Genomic DNA, 17956 nt, shown 5'->3' with positions numbered 1-17956 from the left:
AGCTACCTCTTTAAATGTTCCCACAGCAGCACTGGGGAGAAGGTAAGACCAGTTAGAAAGCCAGTGCAGCAGTCCAGGGGAAAAATAATGTGATAGGGATTTAATAACAATCAGATATATGAAGTGAGGGAAACAAAGAAGTGAAGGGCTTCCAGGTTTCTGGCCTGGGCAAAGGGCTGGCTGTGGGGTGCAGTTCACCGTCTGTGTAGAAAAACGAAATTAGCTTTAGACATGTTAAATTTGAGGTGACTGGGGGACATTCAGGTAGAAATGTCCAATAAGCTTTTGGATATACAGATCTGGAACTCAGGAGAGAAATATGGAGTAGAGATTTTGAGAGTTCTCCAATAGGTGATAGTGGATTCTGCCTTCGGGGAGAAGGCATTAGATGAAATCTTGAGCAAACTCGGGTTCCTCCACCTGAGAAAACCAAATATTGTGTTAAACCTTCCATTGCCAGTCCTGAAAACACAAAACCAACACTTATTAGAACTGCCACTTACCCAGTGATTGCTATTTGTCAAAATGTATCCTAGGTAATTCTCTCGTTTAATTTTTACTACGGTCTGACGGCTAGACATTTTCGTTTTACAAATAAGAACATTAAGGCTCACAGAAGTTAAGTGATTTGCCCAGTCACACAGAGGAGCCGGGTTCGAATAATGCAATTATTGTTTAATTCTGAAATCTATACCTTTAACCATCTTGTTACACCATCTTTCTAAACGTCCTATTTAGTTAAAACGTGAACAGCATTCCTCTCCGCGGAAAAATTGAATAAACTGTTCCGGAGGCAACCAGAACAGAATTCACTAAAATGGCGGCTCCCTGCGGGGCGCTGGCTCTCTTACGTCATCACACTGCGCTGCTGCCTCTCGCGCACAAAGTACCAGGGGAGCAGGCGGGCAGATGGAGGGGGTCTCAGCCAGTGCGGAGGGGGGCGGGGCGGAGGGCGTGCCCTGTTCATCCGTGGCGTAAGATGGCGCTGCCCTTTGGTCGTTCGCTGTGCCTGAGCCGCTGGGGAGCCAAACGATTGGGGGTTGCCGCCATAGATGCCCGCAGAGGTAGGATTATATCATTTTACTCTCTTTTACTTCCAAAAGAGTTTCCGTCTGTTATTCCTGGAGCCCGCTCGGAGAAACAACTCCAGCCCCTTCGACTCATTCCCCCTCCCCCACCGCGTTGGTCTTGAGATTCCAAACCTGGGACACTCTCTGGTTTCTTTAAATTCAAGGGCTTCCCCAGTCCGAGTTTTTCGGATCCTTGGGCTGCCCATACTAAAGCGCCCCCACTGCCTTACCCGCTTGACGTTCCGACTCTTCCGTGTTTCCTCGTGATCTCTTGACTGCCTGTTTCAGATCGGAATATGTACGTCACTGGTTCTAGAGTTCTAGCGCACATCATTATCCAGTCTCTTTGCTCTGCCCGCAGGCGTCAGTTTCAAACTGGAAGAAAAGACTGCTCACAGCAGCCTGGCACTCTTCAAAGGTGACACAGGTGTCAAATACGGCATGGTGGGATTGGAGCCCACAAAATTGGCCCCGAATGTGGAGCGTTTCCGGGAGTGGGCAGTGGTGCTGGCAGACACAGCGGTTACCAGTGGCAGGCACTACTGGGAGGTGACAGTGAAGCGCTCCCAGCAATTCCGGATAGGAGTGGCAGACGTGGATATTTCCCGGGATAGCTGCATCGGTGTTGACGATCGTTCCTGGGTGTTCATCTATGCTCAGCGCAAGTGGCACACCATGTTGGCCAACGAGAAAGCCCCTATTGAGGGCATTGGGCAGCCAGAGAAGGTGGGGCTGCTGCTGGAGTATGAGGCCCAGAAGCTGAGTCTGGTGGATGTGAGCCGGGTTGCTGTGGTCCATACACTACAGACAGATTTCCGGGGTCCAGTGGTGCCTGCTTTTGCCCTTTGGGATGGAGAGCTGCTGACCCATTCGGGGCTTGAGGTGCCTGAAGGCCTCTAGTATGTCCATCACTGGAGTCCCTAATCACACTCTTGGCCAGCCTCCTGATCCAAGTGTCTGAAACCTTTTAACTGTGCCCCAAGCAACTGCTAGCTCCCACAATTCAGTGATGGGTCCTCTGTGCAATATCTGTCAGCTTCCTCTCCCCTACCTTGTGAAAGCTAGGCATACAGCTACCCTCTCCCCTCCCCCAGACTATTGCCAATTTCCTAGGCTACCATGAATGTACTTTCTCTGACTTGCTTCCTTCAGTCTCTCTGCCTCCCTGTGCCCAGGACTTTCTCAGACTGTATTCAGTCCTAGGGTCTTACTTTTCAGCTTTGTTTGAATTTATTCATCACTGTGCTACTTCTCCTTCCCTTTGCCCACATGTAACCTGTTTGTTTTGGGGGCTCTACCGAATCTCTCCAGAGTAAATCCTTTCTACCTCTGGCTGGAGGAGTGGTGCAGTGAATGACTTTGCCCTTTCTGTACAGCACGTACAGAGTTTGGGCTCTGGCTCCCTCAGGTAGTGCTTTATTGACTGTGTCAGAATGAGAACAGAGCCCTCCCTGCCTAATACCTCAGTGTTACAGACTCTCAGCCCCACACAGCTGCAGCTCTCCTCACCCTGAGTCCATCTGCCTTAATTTGCACACCTCTGACACTTGGTCAGTCTGTTGCAATCATTGAACCAGTTACAACCATGACCAAAGGGGAAGAGACATGTGGGGATTAGTACTAGAAACTTTATTCTTGAGAAGTTCCATCTTCATTTCTGCTATAGTTGTAACTTCCAGAGGGAGGAGGGAGGCCTGAAGTCTTGCACAATCCATTTTGGGGCCTGTTCAGACCCAAGCACTTGTCCCCACTTGGAGCAGAATACACTTAACCTAAAGCAGTATTTGGGATTGAAGAAAACCTAGTGGGGTGAGTATATATGTGAAATATGTATTCTTTGGGCTCTGTATGACCCTGTGGTTCCATCTTACTCTATCTTTATGATGGTGATGCAGCTGGATGGCCCTAGGGGAGAAAGAGAAGGACTGGGTCTAGCAAAAATAATAATTTGTGTAATTAAAGTTTATTTGAGCACAAAATACTTCCTCTGTCTATAAAATTGCTGTTCGCAGTAGCAGCACTTCCTGGCCAAGGGGGGCAGATCTCTCCAGACGACTAAAGCCTGGTGCATAGCTCCTCTCTTTGTCTGTGGATATATACATATGCGTGGTGGCTAGAGCCCCGTACCAGAGTATCTCTCTCTCATAATGGCTTCTTCAGAGAGAGGAAGAGGGGACCTGCGTGAAGACCTGGGATGATCTGGAGTGGGCTAAGCCATTAGGCTGTCCCTTAAAGAAGCCCACAATCTTCATGGATAGCTCTACTGCAGGAGTCCACAAAGGCACTTCTCTATACTCTGTCTGCCAAGGGAATGGGGTATTTTGACTCTCACTGAAAGTACTGCCCCCCCCGCCCCTCCCCCCACCACCAATGAAGCAGTGTGGCCCTCTGTAGCATGTTTGGTGGTTATATGTTAAGTGTGTGGCCAGCTCATGCTTCTCTTATGCAGGGACTGTGCATGCCCCATGCTCACACCATGCTCTCTAAGTTCTCTTTGGACAGGGCCTCAGCTGTTGCTTCAGCCTGAGTCTCAGATGGTGTGTATGAGTCCTGGTAATCTTGGAGCAGTTTAACCACCTCCAGGTGGTTGAACTGCACAGCATCATCCAGGGGGATGTTGCCCCACCTGAGAGGAGGAACAAAGACCATGATCAGGCAAAGAAGACATCAAGAGTGCCCTGGTTATATACATAACTGTGGTGGCTGGAGGGCCGTGGTGGAGAAGCTGCTGCCCACCTCCCTTCCCCCCACTTTCAGCTTAATCCTACTCACCTGTCCTTGACAAAAGGATTCACTTTGCAAGCCTCAATAAGGAATTTAACAACTTCAGTGTGTCCTAGGAATATAGGCAGAAGGAAAATGAGAGGGTATAGATCCTGACCCTTTTGGTGTTAACATTAGTACAGACCCCTGGCAGCTGGAGTCTGAACTAAAAGGGGAGGGGGGAAAGGCCTCTTCCCATTTTCGCTCCCTGCAGCACCCAATAAGAGCCTGCAAACTGAAGCACAGCTGGACAAAACTAGTTGCTGCCCTTGTAACCTTGAGGGCACATACAATGGGGGGGTACTCTTGGTAGAAAAGAAAGGTCTTAGGATTTGCTTCCTCTCTTATTTAACCTTCAGATACCTTCAGCTGCAGCAACATGCAGGGCTGTGCGGGAGTCATAGTCTTTCTGTTCCATGTCCATGGCTGACAAGGCAAACCTGAGAGGAGTGGAAAGTAGCTGGAGTTACCCAGATCAGCCTAGAATCACTGGTATCCTTTCTGAAGTGGGGTCAGACTGGATGAGTTCCAGAAAAAGCAAAACAGAGCTTATACCAAGATCTGTAGACCGTGTACAGTCTATGTTCTCTATCCAGATGAGACTGTTACTCCTACGTCAGAGAGATGGGAGTGTGATGGTTCCAGAAACATCACTGCCTACCTGTAGTAGGTACCCAGTACATATTTGTTGATGTTGGTAATCCATTTGAGGCAGGGTCCTTACCAGCCTCCTAGGACTCTGCTTTTAACACCCAGGTTAATCATAACAGTGGCTACCATTAATTAAGTTCTTATCACATGGCAGTCACTGTACTTTTTTAAAAAAACTCATTTAAATGTAGTCTCTGACCATTCAGTCTGACTCTAAGGCTGAAGCACTTAACTATATTGCTATGTTGACGGCTAATGAGATCTCTGACCAGCAGTATTTTATTGTGTTTATTTGGTTAGAGTAGAAGTACCTTCGAAGAGCTGAGACATCTCCACTATAGGCAGCAAATAACAGGTTCACCACAGTTTTGTTCTGGAAAACAAATCATACCCACCTGAGATTAACTGTGACTTTGAACCCACCCATGCCCAGCTCTACCCTGTCGCCCTCCCCCATGGATGCTTAGCCAAGGGTTTTACTGAAGTGTTACGGAATATTCTCTTCTGAAATAGTCTTACAAGCCACCTGGGGTTTTCCTTACCCGAACTTCTCCTCCTTCACGCCGTGGGTCTAATTTCCGAGCGCAGTGCCTCAGGTTGTCATAGTTGTGGAAATTGAAGAGAGATACCAACTTCTAGGATTGTAAGGCAAAAAGATTGTTTACTTCCTCCCTGCACTTAGTAGGAGCTCAAAATTGCTTTATTTTCTCCTTCAAAAATATTAAGTACTATATGCAAAGTGACTTACTTGGCAGAAGCTGACACCCCTATAGCTGTTCCCCAGCTTGTCCAGGGGAGGTGATAGACACATCATTCCCATGATATTGGGCACCACCAGGAGGATGGCTCCTGACACAGCTGACTTGGCTGGCAGGCCCACCTTGGGGACAAAGTTGGAACTGTGAATGAGCAAGAGGTGCCCCAACTCTGTGTTAACAAGTTAGTCTATCCCAAATGACTTAATGGGCAAGGCCACAGCCATCTCAACCTATTGGCTTGTTAATTAGCTTTTCTTACTCCTGTCCTCCCCTGCGCCCTCTTAAATTTATGGCTTCAGTAAGGAAATATTTACTGAGTATGTACTCTGTGCCTGATGATGTGCTAGGACTAGGACAGGGTCTCTCAGTTAACTTACATTCTGGTGGTAGGACAGAGACAATAAATAGGTAAACAAACAAATAGACAAAAATAATCACAACTTATGATAACATGTTAGAAAAAAAGGAGGGTGCTGTGATAGAGAATGATGTGGGAGGGAGAGCCCACTGGAGAGAGGGTGGTCAGAAAAGCCTCTCTTTGGAAGGGACATCCTGTATGAGACCTGGAAGAGAATCACCAGCCATGTAAGGGGCAGCAGAGGAGTGGTTCTGAAGTTGCACTGTCATGTGTTTATGTGTTTGAGGGACTTACTGTGTTTGACAAACTCCCCTAAGGATTCTTGGCCTAATTGCCCGGCTGGAAGTTAGTGAGTGAGAGGCAGGAACAGGTGTCCACCTCTCCACCTTCAGAGACTCGGTGTCCCCTTTTCTTGGCTCTGGGCTCATGGCAAATGGATGGCAGGGCCAGAAGCACTCACATGGAAAGCAAACTGGCCCGAGAGGTCATACATGCCGCAGGAGTGCATGAGGCTGAGGGTGTTGCGCACTGCTTCAGCGCTTAGCACGCTCTCGCCTGTGATGGGGCAGATCCCGCCATTGGCCAGGGTGGCTGCCATGACACTGCCTGATTCACAGGTCACCTCCACGGAGCACAGCTGTGGAGACGAGGCAGAGGTGAGGGTCCGGTGTGGACCTGAATGCTGTGCTCTGAGGTGTAGAGCAATGTTCTTGACATCCTGATCCTTCAGTAAGTTCCCCTGGTGTTTCTGAAGGATGCCAGAACCACTGGAGATGAGTATCCCTCTTGTGGGTCAGAGCAAGGAAGGCAGTGTGTCCCGTTCCCTTGGCGCTGGGCTGAATGGCGGCATCTGCTTACCTGGAAGTAGAGATCCAGGGCAGCCATCATGTCCACCCCTTTAGGAAAGCACTGCAAGGAAGAAGAGGGGAGAGCGTTTCTCAGGCCATCAGCAGCCCCTGTCACACTGCCAGGACCTCAGCTGAAGTCCCCAGCCCCCATCGCCCTTCCACCAGCCACAGAATTTCCAGGGACTTTGTACCGGCCTCTCCCAGTTACCTTCTTTTCCTTTAGATAATAGCCGATGGCATAATTCCGATCCCCTGTTTCCTTCTCTGACTGGAATCTGAAGCAAACACCCAATTTAGTACTTGACATTTGAGGGATGGGTGTGAGGAGAAGGGGGAAAAATACCTTCCCTGAGAGAGACAGAACTAGATCACACATGTCAAACGAAATCAGCCCCTTTATTAATTCTCACACTTACACTGGAGAAAACTCCTGAACCTGAGAAAGCACTGGTTCCAGCTTTATTGTAAAGTGTGAAAAACAAAACCAAACCCAAAATGATCTAGTCATCTAGTCTAGGAAAATGAGGTTTTTGGCTTTGAGAGACTTGGCAAGAGAGGGCCCAGGTGCAAACTCTCACACTGTCCTTCTCATTAAGTACCAAATAGAAATGGAACAAATCCTTTTACAAAGCAAACAAATGTCCATGAAGGGGCTCAGAGGAAGCTGAAAGGCCAAGGTTCCCCTGGGATTTCTTCTTCCTAAGATTCTATCCTCCTCCTCCATTCCCCGCCCCCCACATACGTATACACACACACACACACTCAAACACACATCCATACACACATTCAGCCAATCCTGTGAACAGGGCCTTACGTGGCATTGCTGAAACCCATGTATTCATTCCCAGCCATTTTATTCAGATACTGCAAGACCTGGAAGAGAAAAAGGGGCATGGGAGGCACCCCATGCGTAAGGACCCCTAGTAAACACATAGGCTGATTAACCCTTCTGCACTCCTCAGCCCTTATCCCAGCAGTGACTTCAGGAGGCTTTCTTCCCTCATGCCAGCAGATTCCTACACCTCTGTAAATAAGGCTTCTAGTATGGGCTGGTGCACCATCAGAGTGGGGTTAGAGCCAGGCACTGGGGCAGCTGGAATGGACAACATGCCATGGAGAAAAGCAGCCAGGGGCTGAGCAGTGAGGGAACTTACAAAATCAAACTTCTCTGCTTTGTTACAGTCCATCTGCAAGGAGACAAAAAGAGATATCAGTATTCTAAGCCTAGGAGGATGACAGGGAGGGTCAGAAGGATGTAGTGGAGATAAAGTGTTAGACCGGTTTTGCTGCTGGGTGTGTGTTGCATTTCACAATTTTTTTTTTTTAACAACTGAGACTTTTTTATATCCATGCATACCTAGTGATCTTAAAAACCAAATCATTTAGATTTTATTATCAGGTAATGAGTACAGATAAGCTCACCCCAGCTATGAGTCTCACCCATCCCTGAGTCTCACTCTCATTTCCATTCTCAATGCCAACCCTCATCCCTGACTCCCACTTTCACTTTCCTGATTCCAATCCTGTTCCCAAGCCCCACCCCTATTCCTGGTCCCCATCCTCATTCCTTACACCCCAGGCTGGAGGCTTCCTCTGTCCTACCCCTGACTCCCATGGCCATGTCCAAGACTGGAGTGAGTGATGGGAATGGGAGGACGGTGTGTGTTGCATACATTATAATATTCAATTATATCAATTATATTGATAACTGAAATAAAGCTAAAGATTTTAGCTAAGAGTCAAGTCAGTAGGGCCTGTTTCGATGGGAATGGGATGAAGCAGGCCCCAGATACAGGGCTGTAGATAGAGCTATCCCGGAGCAAGGGGAGAGCCTGAGCCTGGTCCATCCGCCTGGTCCATTCCCCCCCCCCCCCCCCCCACAATTGCTTCCTGTACTCGTCAGCTATAGTGTCAACACCACAGGGACTCTGACACTTGGGTCCCTGGGGGGAGGGTTCCTAACACCACCTTCCCCAGGAAGGGCTGTGATTGGCTCTGGATTGTTGCTGCCCTCACTGCTCTCAGGTTCTTGCTCAAGCCCTGGGAGACCTACAGCTGACAGGCTGGCCAGACACCCTTGCTCAAGGCCAACTCACAGCTCCAGGTGACGTGAATAGCTGCCCTGTTCTGGCCATTCACCCTTCTTTCCATGTGTCCCTCACCCACAAGTGGCCAATCAGTACCTAACAGAGCTGTCCTCCCCCTGTGTGTGGCATTTGGTCCTTCGTGCTAGGCTGGGGTCAGGACCTGCTCACTTCCCTCAGAGCCAGGAAGCTCTGGGCTCCAGACTCATGGGTAGGAGCTGGGATACAGTTCCATTTACTAACATCCTCAGCATAATTTGTGAGTCCCTGCTGTGTCTTCACTGCCTCCTGGGCACCCTCAAAGGAATCAAGTCCCCACCAATCTCCCTGGAGAGACAGGCAGATACGAGGGATATAGGAACAAGGGGGTTTAGAGAACAGTACCTTCCAGAAGGCTAGGGTGGCACTGACCTTGATCAGGGAGCTCACAACAATGGCACCAGCATTGACCATGGGGTTATGGGGGATTCCTGGGGAAATACAAACCACCCAGAGTCTTACCAGCCACTGTGCAAAACCTTTACCGCCTGCCCACTCTGTAGGGTAAATGGGAAAGATCTCTTTTCTGGGGAGGATGGAGTGACAGAGCTGATCAGGAAGGGCAGAGAAACACACACCCTTGGGAGGAGGGTAGGGTAAGAAGGGGGCATCTGTGAGTCTGGTCTGAGCCCAGGGAGTGCTCACCTTCCTCATTGAGGGAGAGCTTATTGTAGCGCAGGCCGCTGGGCTCCTTGCCCACGAACTTGTGCACGTAGTCAGTGCCTAGGGTGCTTATGGAGATGGCATAGGTGAGGGGCTTCACACAGGACTGCAGGCAGAAGGGGATCTTTGTGTGGCCCACGGAGTGCCTGGAGGCAAGCAGGTGCCATGAAAGGGGTCGGACTATGCTCTGCCCGTGTGCCCTGCCTCCCCTTCCTCACCCAGCATCTCACCGCTGACCATCCACAGTGCACAGGGAGACGCCCCACAGATCTGGATTTGACTTGGCCAGCTGAGGGATGTAGGCCGCCACCTGGGTATGAGTGGGTAGAGAAAACAGAGACAGGATGAAGACATGGATGTGGAGAGGGGGAACAGAGCTGAGGTTCAGGTCAGGAGAATCTTTTAGATAAAAGCTAAAATTCTGTCTTCTGCAAGACACACAGGGTTCCCTCCTGCCTGTTGTTCCTAGAGACACCCAAGCCTTAAGTCCTAGAAGGCCTTATATTTCTGCAGCCCCACTCCCATAGAGATGGCAGTAAAGTCCATAGAAGGTATAAAGAGAATTCTGGGGTCAGCTTCCCTTTTCTGCTCTTAGGCTTAATTATCCTGTAGGTCTCTTTCAAAGTTCTATTGAATCCTTATGTCAGCTGTCTCCATAAAAACTTCAGATTCCCTCACCTGCTCTAGAAATCACAGGTAAAATACATAAAGCCTTTGTCCCCATTTTTAGAGGTTCTGCTTCTCATCACTCATCCACTGGATTCCCAGCCCCAGGAAATCTCTGAGAAGCAAGGTATATCTGGTCCAGAGCCCTTGCCCATCCCTCAGTCCCCTGGCCCTCACTTTGCCTCCAGTGAGCTCTTTGGCATCCTCAAAGATGTGGTCCACATGGCTCGTGAACTCCTCAAAATCAGGAATGACGAACTTCTTTCGGAATGCCTGGGTCAGGAGCACAATGTTCCTGCTCACACACCTGGATCCCAGACACGATTGGGTTAGGGGGCTGGAGAGATGCAGCTGTGACTCACTCTGGAGCCATGGAAGTTGGGAACAAAGAAAGTGTGAGTGGTCACTGGGTTTGGGACCAACAGCTGTGTAACCTTTGGCATATCACTTGATCTTTCTGGGTCTTAAGTTTCTATGCCTCTAAAATGAGGGGTTGTAATGATATGGAAAGATATTCCAAGACACAGTGTCTTGGGATAGGAGAAAAAATAAATACCTGAATAATATGTATGGTAGGTCATCTTTATATTTTAAATCTTAAATTATACAAGTATGTTTACATATATTCCTATATATATGTAAATGCTTAGGACATTATCTGGAAGATATCTACTAATCTGTTAACAACGTTTACTTCTGGGAAAAGGGACAGGGATAGGGGAGAGAGGGAAAGGAGAACATGTATTTCTCTGTTGCTTGAACTTTTACAATACATATAGGCATATATATGTGTTACTTGTGTAATAAGTAATAAAGTTGAGGGGTTGAATTAGCCAATCCCCAGTATCCCTTCCTGCTGTCAAAGTCTGTGTCCAAAGAACTGCTTTGAGAGCAGTGCCCTTGTTTCCGGGGCCCTCACTTTCGGAAGAGATCTCGGTCCAAGAGGCCACCACTGCTGGTCTCTCGAACCATGCGGCGCATCTGGCTCATGCAGTCCCGGAGCCGGGGATCTGACGTCTGCAGTCCAGTGGCCTTCAGTGCCTTCAGGGGAAAGGAGCCTGGTAAGGTCAGCTACAAGGACAATAATCTAATCCTAATCATTTTTCCCAATGGATAACAATTAACTCAACCCCAACTACTACAACAGGTGGAAGAAATGGGTTTGCAGACCAAGAAAGGATGGAATATAACAGTTTTGAAGGCTAATAGGGGTTTCCTGCCCTTTTTCACCAAGGCAGCTGGTTTCTGAACCCCTTAGGTCAAAGTCACAAACCAAAAAGATGGGCTGAGTCAGAGGGTTGAATCATCCCACCCAGGGCAGGGATGGGATTGCCTCATCAGCCTAGGTATCTGCTATCATCAGCTATTCTTCATCCTCATGAAGCAACCCATTAGCTGCCCTGTACTTGTCCTACCTTCCTTTCCCCAGTTTCCAGAGATCCTAAGAGATCAGTGTTCTGAGCAGGTAGAGAGGAACTTACAGTAGTGAACTTGTGGATAGGGATTCGTTCCTGTCCCTCAGCAATAGTGTAGAAGAGCAGATCACCCAGACGGGACAGCATGCCACTCTCTGACGAATCACTGTTTGGGGGCAGAGACAGGGGAGGAGGACAGGAACCTGAGAACTCCTCCCTGCTCCTCCTCCTAGAACAAGGGCTTAGCAGCAGGTAGGTGTCCTCAGTCTACACCTTCTCCCTGAACCATCTGATCTACCCCTATAATTCCAACCTTCACATCGGTCCTGAGAAGTCTTAAATCCTATTCTCTAACTTTCTTTTGTTCCTAAACTTCAGACATTTATTTCTAGTTGCCTTCTAAATACTTCGTTTTCTAGATGTCCCATAGGCACTGCAGACTCAACATGTCCAAGCCTTAGATCATCTTGCTTCCCTCCCTCTGCTCCTCCTCTTGTGATTCCCATTTGGATTAATAGTGTTACCACTTACCCGGGGGCGGGGGCAAGCCGGAAATGTGGAATCATTTGGATAATTCCCATACCTTACGTTCATAATCAACATTGGATGAATCTACCTCCATAATGTCTCTCAAATCCACCCTCTTTTCTTCTCTTCCCCTGTGCTAGCACGGTGTTGTAGAAAGAACCAGAGTTTGCCTTTAATAGCTGTGATCTTAATATGGATAGTAAGTCAGGTTATTTAATAAAGCTGAACCTGTTTCCTCATCCCTAAAATGAGGGTTTAACATCTGCTTCACATGGGTGATGTGAGGTTTAATTTAAATGCCATTCCATGAAAAACCATCTTTCACAAAGTAGATGCTCAGTAGCTCCTTGTTGTCTGTTACCTATCTGCTCCTACACTTTCTTGACTTGCAACCCATCTTCCACAATGTGCCAGTTATCTTTCTAAAACTCAAATATCATTTCTCTACTCAAAAACCTTTGATAGCTCCCCAGTGCCTACAAAATAAGTTCTTATTTCTTGGTATGGCATTCAAGGCTCTTTAAAACCTGTCAATATTCCTTTCCTATTCTCCACTATGCCCCCATACTCCAGTTATGCCAGGTAATAAATAGGTGGCCTAGGCACTGTCAGGCTTCCTGGCCCTTGTTGTTTACACTGAAACTTCTGCATGGAAAGACCTTTTCCTCCTTCACCTGCACAGTCCTGCTTATCCCTCAAGGTCCAGATCAAATGTTACTAACTCTGTAAAGCCTTCCCCAAACTTCTTGATTTTGCTTATGCTGCTGGTATGACACAACATACCATCTTATTGACAGAAGACAATCTCCCTTGCTCCACTGTTATGTCTTCGTGTTTTATACATCTTTGTCTTCCTAGAATTGAGCAAAGTCCCTAGCACACTATGGATCTTCAATAAAGAATCACCAAGTTACATTTCTAGGAATACCCCTGTTCCCTAAAGTATCTCTCTCACTGGATTATAGCACCGAAAAATACAGGTACTAAAGATTTTTGATCTTCAAGATTTCTTCTATTAATATGTTAACAGATTTAGAGGAATTATTTTATCAGCTCCATTCCAAATATGATAACTATGAGATTAGACCCTTCAAAACCCTTAGATCCAACAATTTGACTTCCAGGTATTTACCATATAAGTGTATTCACGTACCTACAAGGTAACATATTCACAGTCATTCATTGCATTGTTAGTAATAATAACACTGGAAACAACCTAAATGTGCATCAACAGGGAACTGGTTAGGTAAATTAGGGTATATTCATATGATGGAATATTATGCAGTGTAGAAAAAAGAAATGAGGGCATGCTTTAAGTATTGATATGGAATGATCTTTAAGATGTAATATTAACTAAAAGAAGAAAGCTGTAAAACAGCGTTTATAGTATATGGTACCATTTATGCTTAAAAGGGAACACATATATGTATGTTTTTTCAGGCATAAAATATTTCTGGAAGGATATATAAGAAACCGGTAAGACTGATTTAGCTCCCTCTAGGGAGATGAAGCAGGTGCTGGGCAAAAGAAGCAAGAGGGATACTTCCCACTATATATCTTTTTATATATTTTGAATTTTGAATCATACAAATATGTACATTTTACCTAATGGATATGATATATTGATATATGATTATGAATATATTATCTATTGAAACAATGCATTTAAAAATAAAAAGCCTCTCAAGAAACTTGGCATAGACCAGGCATGTGTGTGTTTTGGGCCAGGAGGAATACCAGGAGAGGGGGGAGTTCTTCTGTTTCTGAAGAAATCCAGTTGTTATAATGAGGCTGGTGCCTATAGGGAGGAAAGGATCCATGTGGTGGCAGAGGAAGGGAGGAAAAAGCTATCTGAGGAATAACTCAAGAAGGAAAGTATGCAGGAATATTTTGAGGCCAGGTCTCCTTGCCTGGAAAATGAAGGAAGACAGGAAACAATGCCACACGGCTGAATGTATCACAAGCATTTAAAAAAAAAATTGCATACCCTTTGACCAAGATATGGATTGATCTGCAAGATAATGTTGGGGGTGGGGTAAGGTGCAGAATAATATGTATAGTATGATACCATTTGTAAAAAGTGGAAATAATATCAACATATATTTGCTGATATATGCATAAAATATCTATAGAAGGTTATACAAAATATCAGTGACATGTCTCTGGGGAGCAAAATTTCCTAGGAATTTAAGAAATAATTGAACAAGTGCATAAGAATATGGAGTAACCAAATTGAAGACTGGTTAAATAAACTGTGATACCTCATACAATGGAATCTTAAAATGGCAAAATGGGGGCTTCCCTGGTGGCGCAGTGGTTGAGAGTCCGCCTGCCGATGCAGGGGACACGGGTTCGTGCCCCGGTCCGGGAAGATCCCACATGCCGCGGAGCGGCTGCGCCCGTGAGCCGTGGCCGCTGAGCCTGCGCTCCGCAACGGGAGAGGCCACAACAGTGAGAGGCCCGTGTACCGCAAAAAAAAAAAAAAAAAAAAGGCAAAATGGCATCCATTAAGATGACATCATGCATGCCCACATTAAATCATATTAACAGCTGTTCATAAATGGGAAATATAGGCTACCAAAGAATAGGAATACTATGATCCTATTTTTGTTTAATTTTATATATACATATAGAGTATATATATGGTTTAAATCATGGATAGATATTAAATATGGATATATGGTTCCCTCTAATATTGAGATCTTGATTTTCTTCTTGATACTCTATTTACCTGGTTCTTCTTTAATAATTAGAAACAAAGTTAAATATTAAAGAAACAAGACAGTAACCTAAATAACAGGGCATTTTCTCTTTGCTGCCCTCCTTATCCACCAAGAACACTTCCCCTCATGGTGTCACACTCCCAGAACCCATCCCCCTCCATGCCCTCAACTCCTGCCCAAAGGAGCATTGGTCCAAGGCCTTTACCAAGAAGTCCCTGGGAGCACAGGCAGCAATAGGCAAGAGGATTAAGGTTCCTAAAAACAATTCCAATTGTAAATAAACTATATGCCAATTAAAACAACAACAGCAACAACAAAACAAACCACTTCCATCACCTGACACTACAGGGTAAGGAAGGGTGTGTGTGGAGGAACCAGGGATGCTTCTTGCTCCCCATCCCACAGAAGGTGTGAGGGTGAGGAAGGTTAAGCCTTTTCTCTAACCCACCACCATTTCTCCCAAGGTGATTATTTGGGAAAAGTCAGGATGGAGAGTAGACCAGGAGAGAGAGGGTTTATTCTTTAAAATTTAAACATTTTGTGTCTCCTTGAGAAGAGGCTGATGGAAAAGTACAGCATAATAATAATTCTCATTAATAATAAATAGATAATACCTTATTGGATGTTACCTGTCCAGGACAGGGACTCCAGTGGTGGTGAGGTAGAGGACAGAGCAGTCTGTCTGGCTACTTTAATTATGGTGTGCATGTCTTTCTGAATGTCATCAGTAGATATCAATGACAAGGGAGATGGTCCATTTCCTGTTCCTGCTATAAAAAAGCAGGGACTACTTGGATAGTGTCTATGTTGGCTTCTGGGGAGGACAAAATTTCCTGCTCAGCTCCGTTTCTGCGTCTCGAAGAAGCTCAGCCACCAAGTGTTCCAGGGTGGTGGGGGAGAGAGGTGCAGCCTCTCGGGCAGAGTAAGAACCCAAGGGAAGAGAACCCCTTAAATCAGGGAGCCGCCTGAGCAGCACATAAAACGGCTCTGACTGGCTCTGGTTTGGGAGATCTGCGTCTTATGATTCTCCCCCCCATTATAAAGATTTTCCTCCTTCAAAAACCAGTCGGAGAACCACCCTTATTCTACAGATTAGGGAGCCCTGATAACGTACACACCCAACACATACGCAAGTATCTGCGCACCAGTAACACACGAGCATCACACACGCCGAAACACAGATCGACCACACACAGACCCAAGAACACTGGGACTCTAGGCAGGCTGTTCTATACCCACGCATCCCCTAATATACACACGAGGACAGGGGAGAGAAGGAGGATTAGGATGGGCGGTGCGCACACGGCCCTGCACTCAGACACGCGCACCAAGCAACACTCCGCACCCACCTGCGCTCCCAATTAAGTACGCACCTTGGACAGGCACCATCCCGAGGACCGACCTGCCCAAACGCCTTGCCGGGCGGACGGCACGTTACCGCCCGGGCGCGGCGGACCCAAAGCCCCAAATCTAAAGGAAAAGGCATCGCAGGCCAGTAAGCGAGGAGAGGAGAAGGGAGATGCGATGCGCTCCTTGGGGAAGGGGACTCGGAAGCTAGTGGGAACGACAGTGAGAGTGCCTGTCCTCTGCCCCTGTCCCGCGAGCCTTACTGATCCTGGTGTGGCGGCTGGTGGCTGTGTGGCGTCTCCCTGCCCTGCGCCGCGGCCTCACTGAGGTGGTGCCGGACGCCCCCGCCAAGGAGGGGGCTCCGGCTCAGGTGACCCCAGCCTCCCCGCCGGCAGTAACTGCCGGCCCCGCTCAGCGCATTCTGCAGAGCCTTGATGGAGCGCATCCCCCCAGCGCGCTCGACCAGAGCTGCCAGGGCTTCTGAGCGGTGGTCGGAGGGAGGGGCGGAGGAAACGCGGACCACGTGGGGTGAGGTAAGCAACGGAGTGCCAGACCTGCGGGGTGGAGAGGTGAGGCCCGGTAGGTGGGGTTGGAGCAGGAGGAGGGGCCGGTCCCTACAAGGCTCGGTACACTGCCAGGTGCACCCAATCCCCGCCTAGACAAGGCGTCGATGTGGAGTGCACGCGATAGGGAACACAGAGCGCAGGGTGTCTAGTGGCTGGTGAGAAGTGGGCGGTGCCTGAGAGTTGGGATGGACAATGCCCAGGCCCAATCATTGAGAAAGTAAAAAACTTAGGGGCGGAGATAAAACGAGGCTACCCAATGAAAGCAAGGCGGTGGGCCGTCCACAAATTCCGGCGGATTCCTCCGCGTACCGGCCCACTGCGGCTCGCCTTGCGTGCAAGCTCCGAGGGCGGGAAAGCTGAGGTGGGGCCGTTGTGAAGGCGGAGGACGCCGCGGCGTCAGAACGATGGAATTCTCGGAAAGAGGGGAAAGCGGTACCTCTCTACACTCGGATAAGAGTGAGCCCTGCTCAAGAGGCCTCTTAGTGACCTCCGATATTCGAAGTCCAAAACCGGCCTTCAATACCCGGCCTCGTAGCGCGGCGTGGAGGCCCAACGAACGCCTCGTTTCCAGCACGCGGTGTTGGTGAGTGAGGAGTCATATGGCAGGAAATTACCCCGACCAGAAACAGCGCCCAGGCACTTCAGTGAGATCATGAGGGGGGGGGGGAAAGGTCATCCTGGGCTGCTAGGGTGCCTGGGTTCTCGTTTTACCTCTGCCAATTATTTGGTGTCTGTTTAAGACTTAGGTATCCTTAACTCTGAGCCCTTAAACATTTTATAAGCCGTTAGGTGCCCCCTAAATTTTAGCTAATTTAATTGCTTGCCTCTGTATTCCTCACAGGCAGAAAAGATGTACAAAAAGAATTTTGAAAACTAAGCACATTCGGGAATTTTATCATTTGCAACTAGGAGAACATTCACCTATATCTTCACAGCATCCGTATTTAGTAGGAGCTCATGGAAATAATAGCTGTTATGGTTTGTCAGCCACTTTATATAGTCTGTCTCTCCCTCTTACCAGAGACCTAAAGAATAGTTATTACTAGTCCCATTTTGAAGATGAGGAAACTAAGACTCAGAAATTAAGACTTTTTCTTTTTAAAATATTTATTTATTTATTGGATGCATCGGGTCTTAGTTGGGATCTTTTGTTGCAGTGCGCGGGCTTCTCTCTAGTTGTGGCGCAGGGGCTCAGTTGTCCCCCGGCATGTGGGATCTTAGTTTCGCCACCAGGGGTCCAACCAGCGTCCTCTGCACTGCAAGATGGATTCTTAACCAGTGGACGACCGGGGAAGTCCCAAGACTTTTTTGAATAAGATAACCCATCTAATAAGTACCAGAGCCAGGAATCAGACCCAAGTCTCTGACTACAAGGCTCTCTCCATCATGCAGCTCATCCTAAAATTAACCACTGAATTATTCCAGTTGCTCCTAAAGGAAGCATTTACATCGAAGCAGTATAATATGGTACTGAGAA

General features: G+C 47.6%; 2 protein-coding genes across 4 annotated transcripts; one reads left to right on the top strand and one right to left on the bottom strand.

The window, feature by feature from the left end:
* Positions 1-956: 956 nt before the first annotated feature.
* SPRYD4 (SPRY domain containing 4) lies at positions 957-3049 on the top strand. The gene is made up of 2 exons (XM_032646549.1): positions 957-1064; positions 1432-3049. Exons 1-2 carry the CDS (start codon positions 980-982, stop codon positions 1968-1970), a joined length of 624 nt encoding a protein of 207 aa, XP_032502440.1. The 5' UTR covers positions 957-979; the 3' UTR covers positions 1971-3049.
* Positions 3004-16941, bottom strand: GLS2 (glutaminase 2). Of its 3 annotated transcripts, XR_004351891.1 has the most exons (19): positions 16177-16941; positions 11382-11481; positions 10820-10941; positions 10078-10207; positions 9465-9544; positions 9217-9380; positions 8944-9002; positions 7603-7635; positions 7263-7321; positions 6657-6723; positions 6459-6509; positions 6061-6237; positions 5233-5364; positions 5027-5119; positions 4796-4857; positions 4197-4273; positions 3843-3906; positions 3206-3696; positions 3017-3158 (listed from the first exon to the last, which is right to left on the bottom strand). XR_004351891.1 is itself a non-coding variant. In XM_032646548.1 (18 exons), exons 2-18 carry the CDS (start codon positions 11460-11462, stop codon positions 3540-3542), a joined length of 1608 nt encoding a protein of 535 aa, XP_032502439.1. In that variant the 5' UTR covers positions 11463-11481; positions 16468-16588; the 3' UTR covers positions 3004-3539. The 3 variants fall into 3 exon arrangements, 2 of the variants coding, with proteins under 2 accessions (XP_032502439.1, XP_032502438.1); XM_032646548.1 differs by having other exon boundaries at positions 3004-3696; positions 16468-16588; XM_032646547.1 differs by having other exon boundaries at positions 3017-3696; positions 16177-16559.
* Between the last annotated feature and the right edge of the window lie 1015 nt (positions 16942-17956).

Source organism: Phocoena sinus, chromosome 10 (assembly GCF_008692025.1).
Source record: "Phocoena sinus isolate mPhoSin1 chromosome 10, mPhoSin1.pri, whole genome shotgun sequence".
In the NCBI taxonomy this organism is placed as follows: Eukaryota; Metazoa; Chordata; class Mammalia; order Artiodactyla; family Phocoenidae; genus Phocoena; species Phocoena sinus.
Note: the sequence above shows the minus strand (reverse complement) of the source record. Positions and strands in the feature narration are given on the sequence as shown.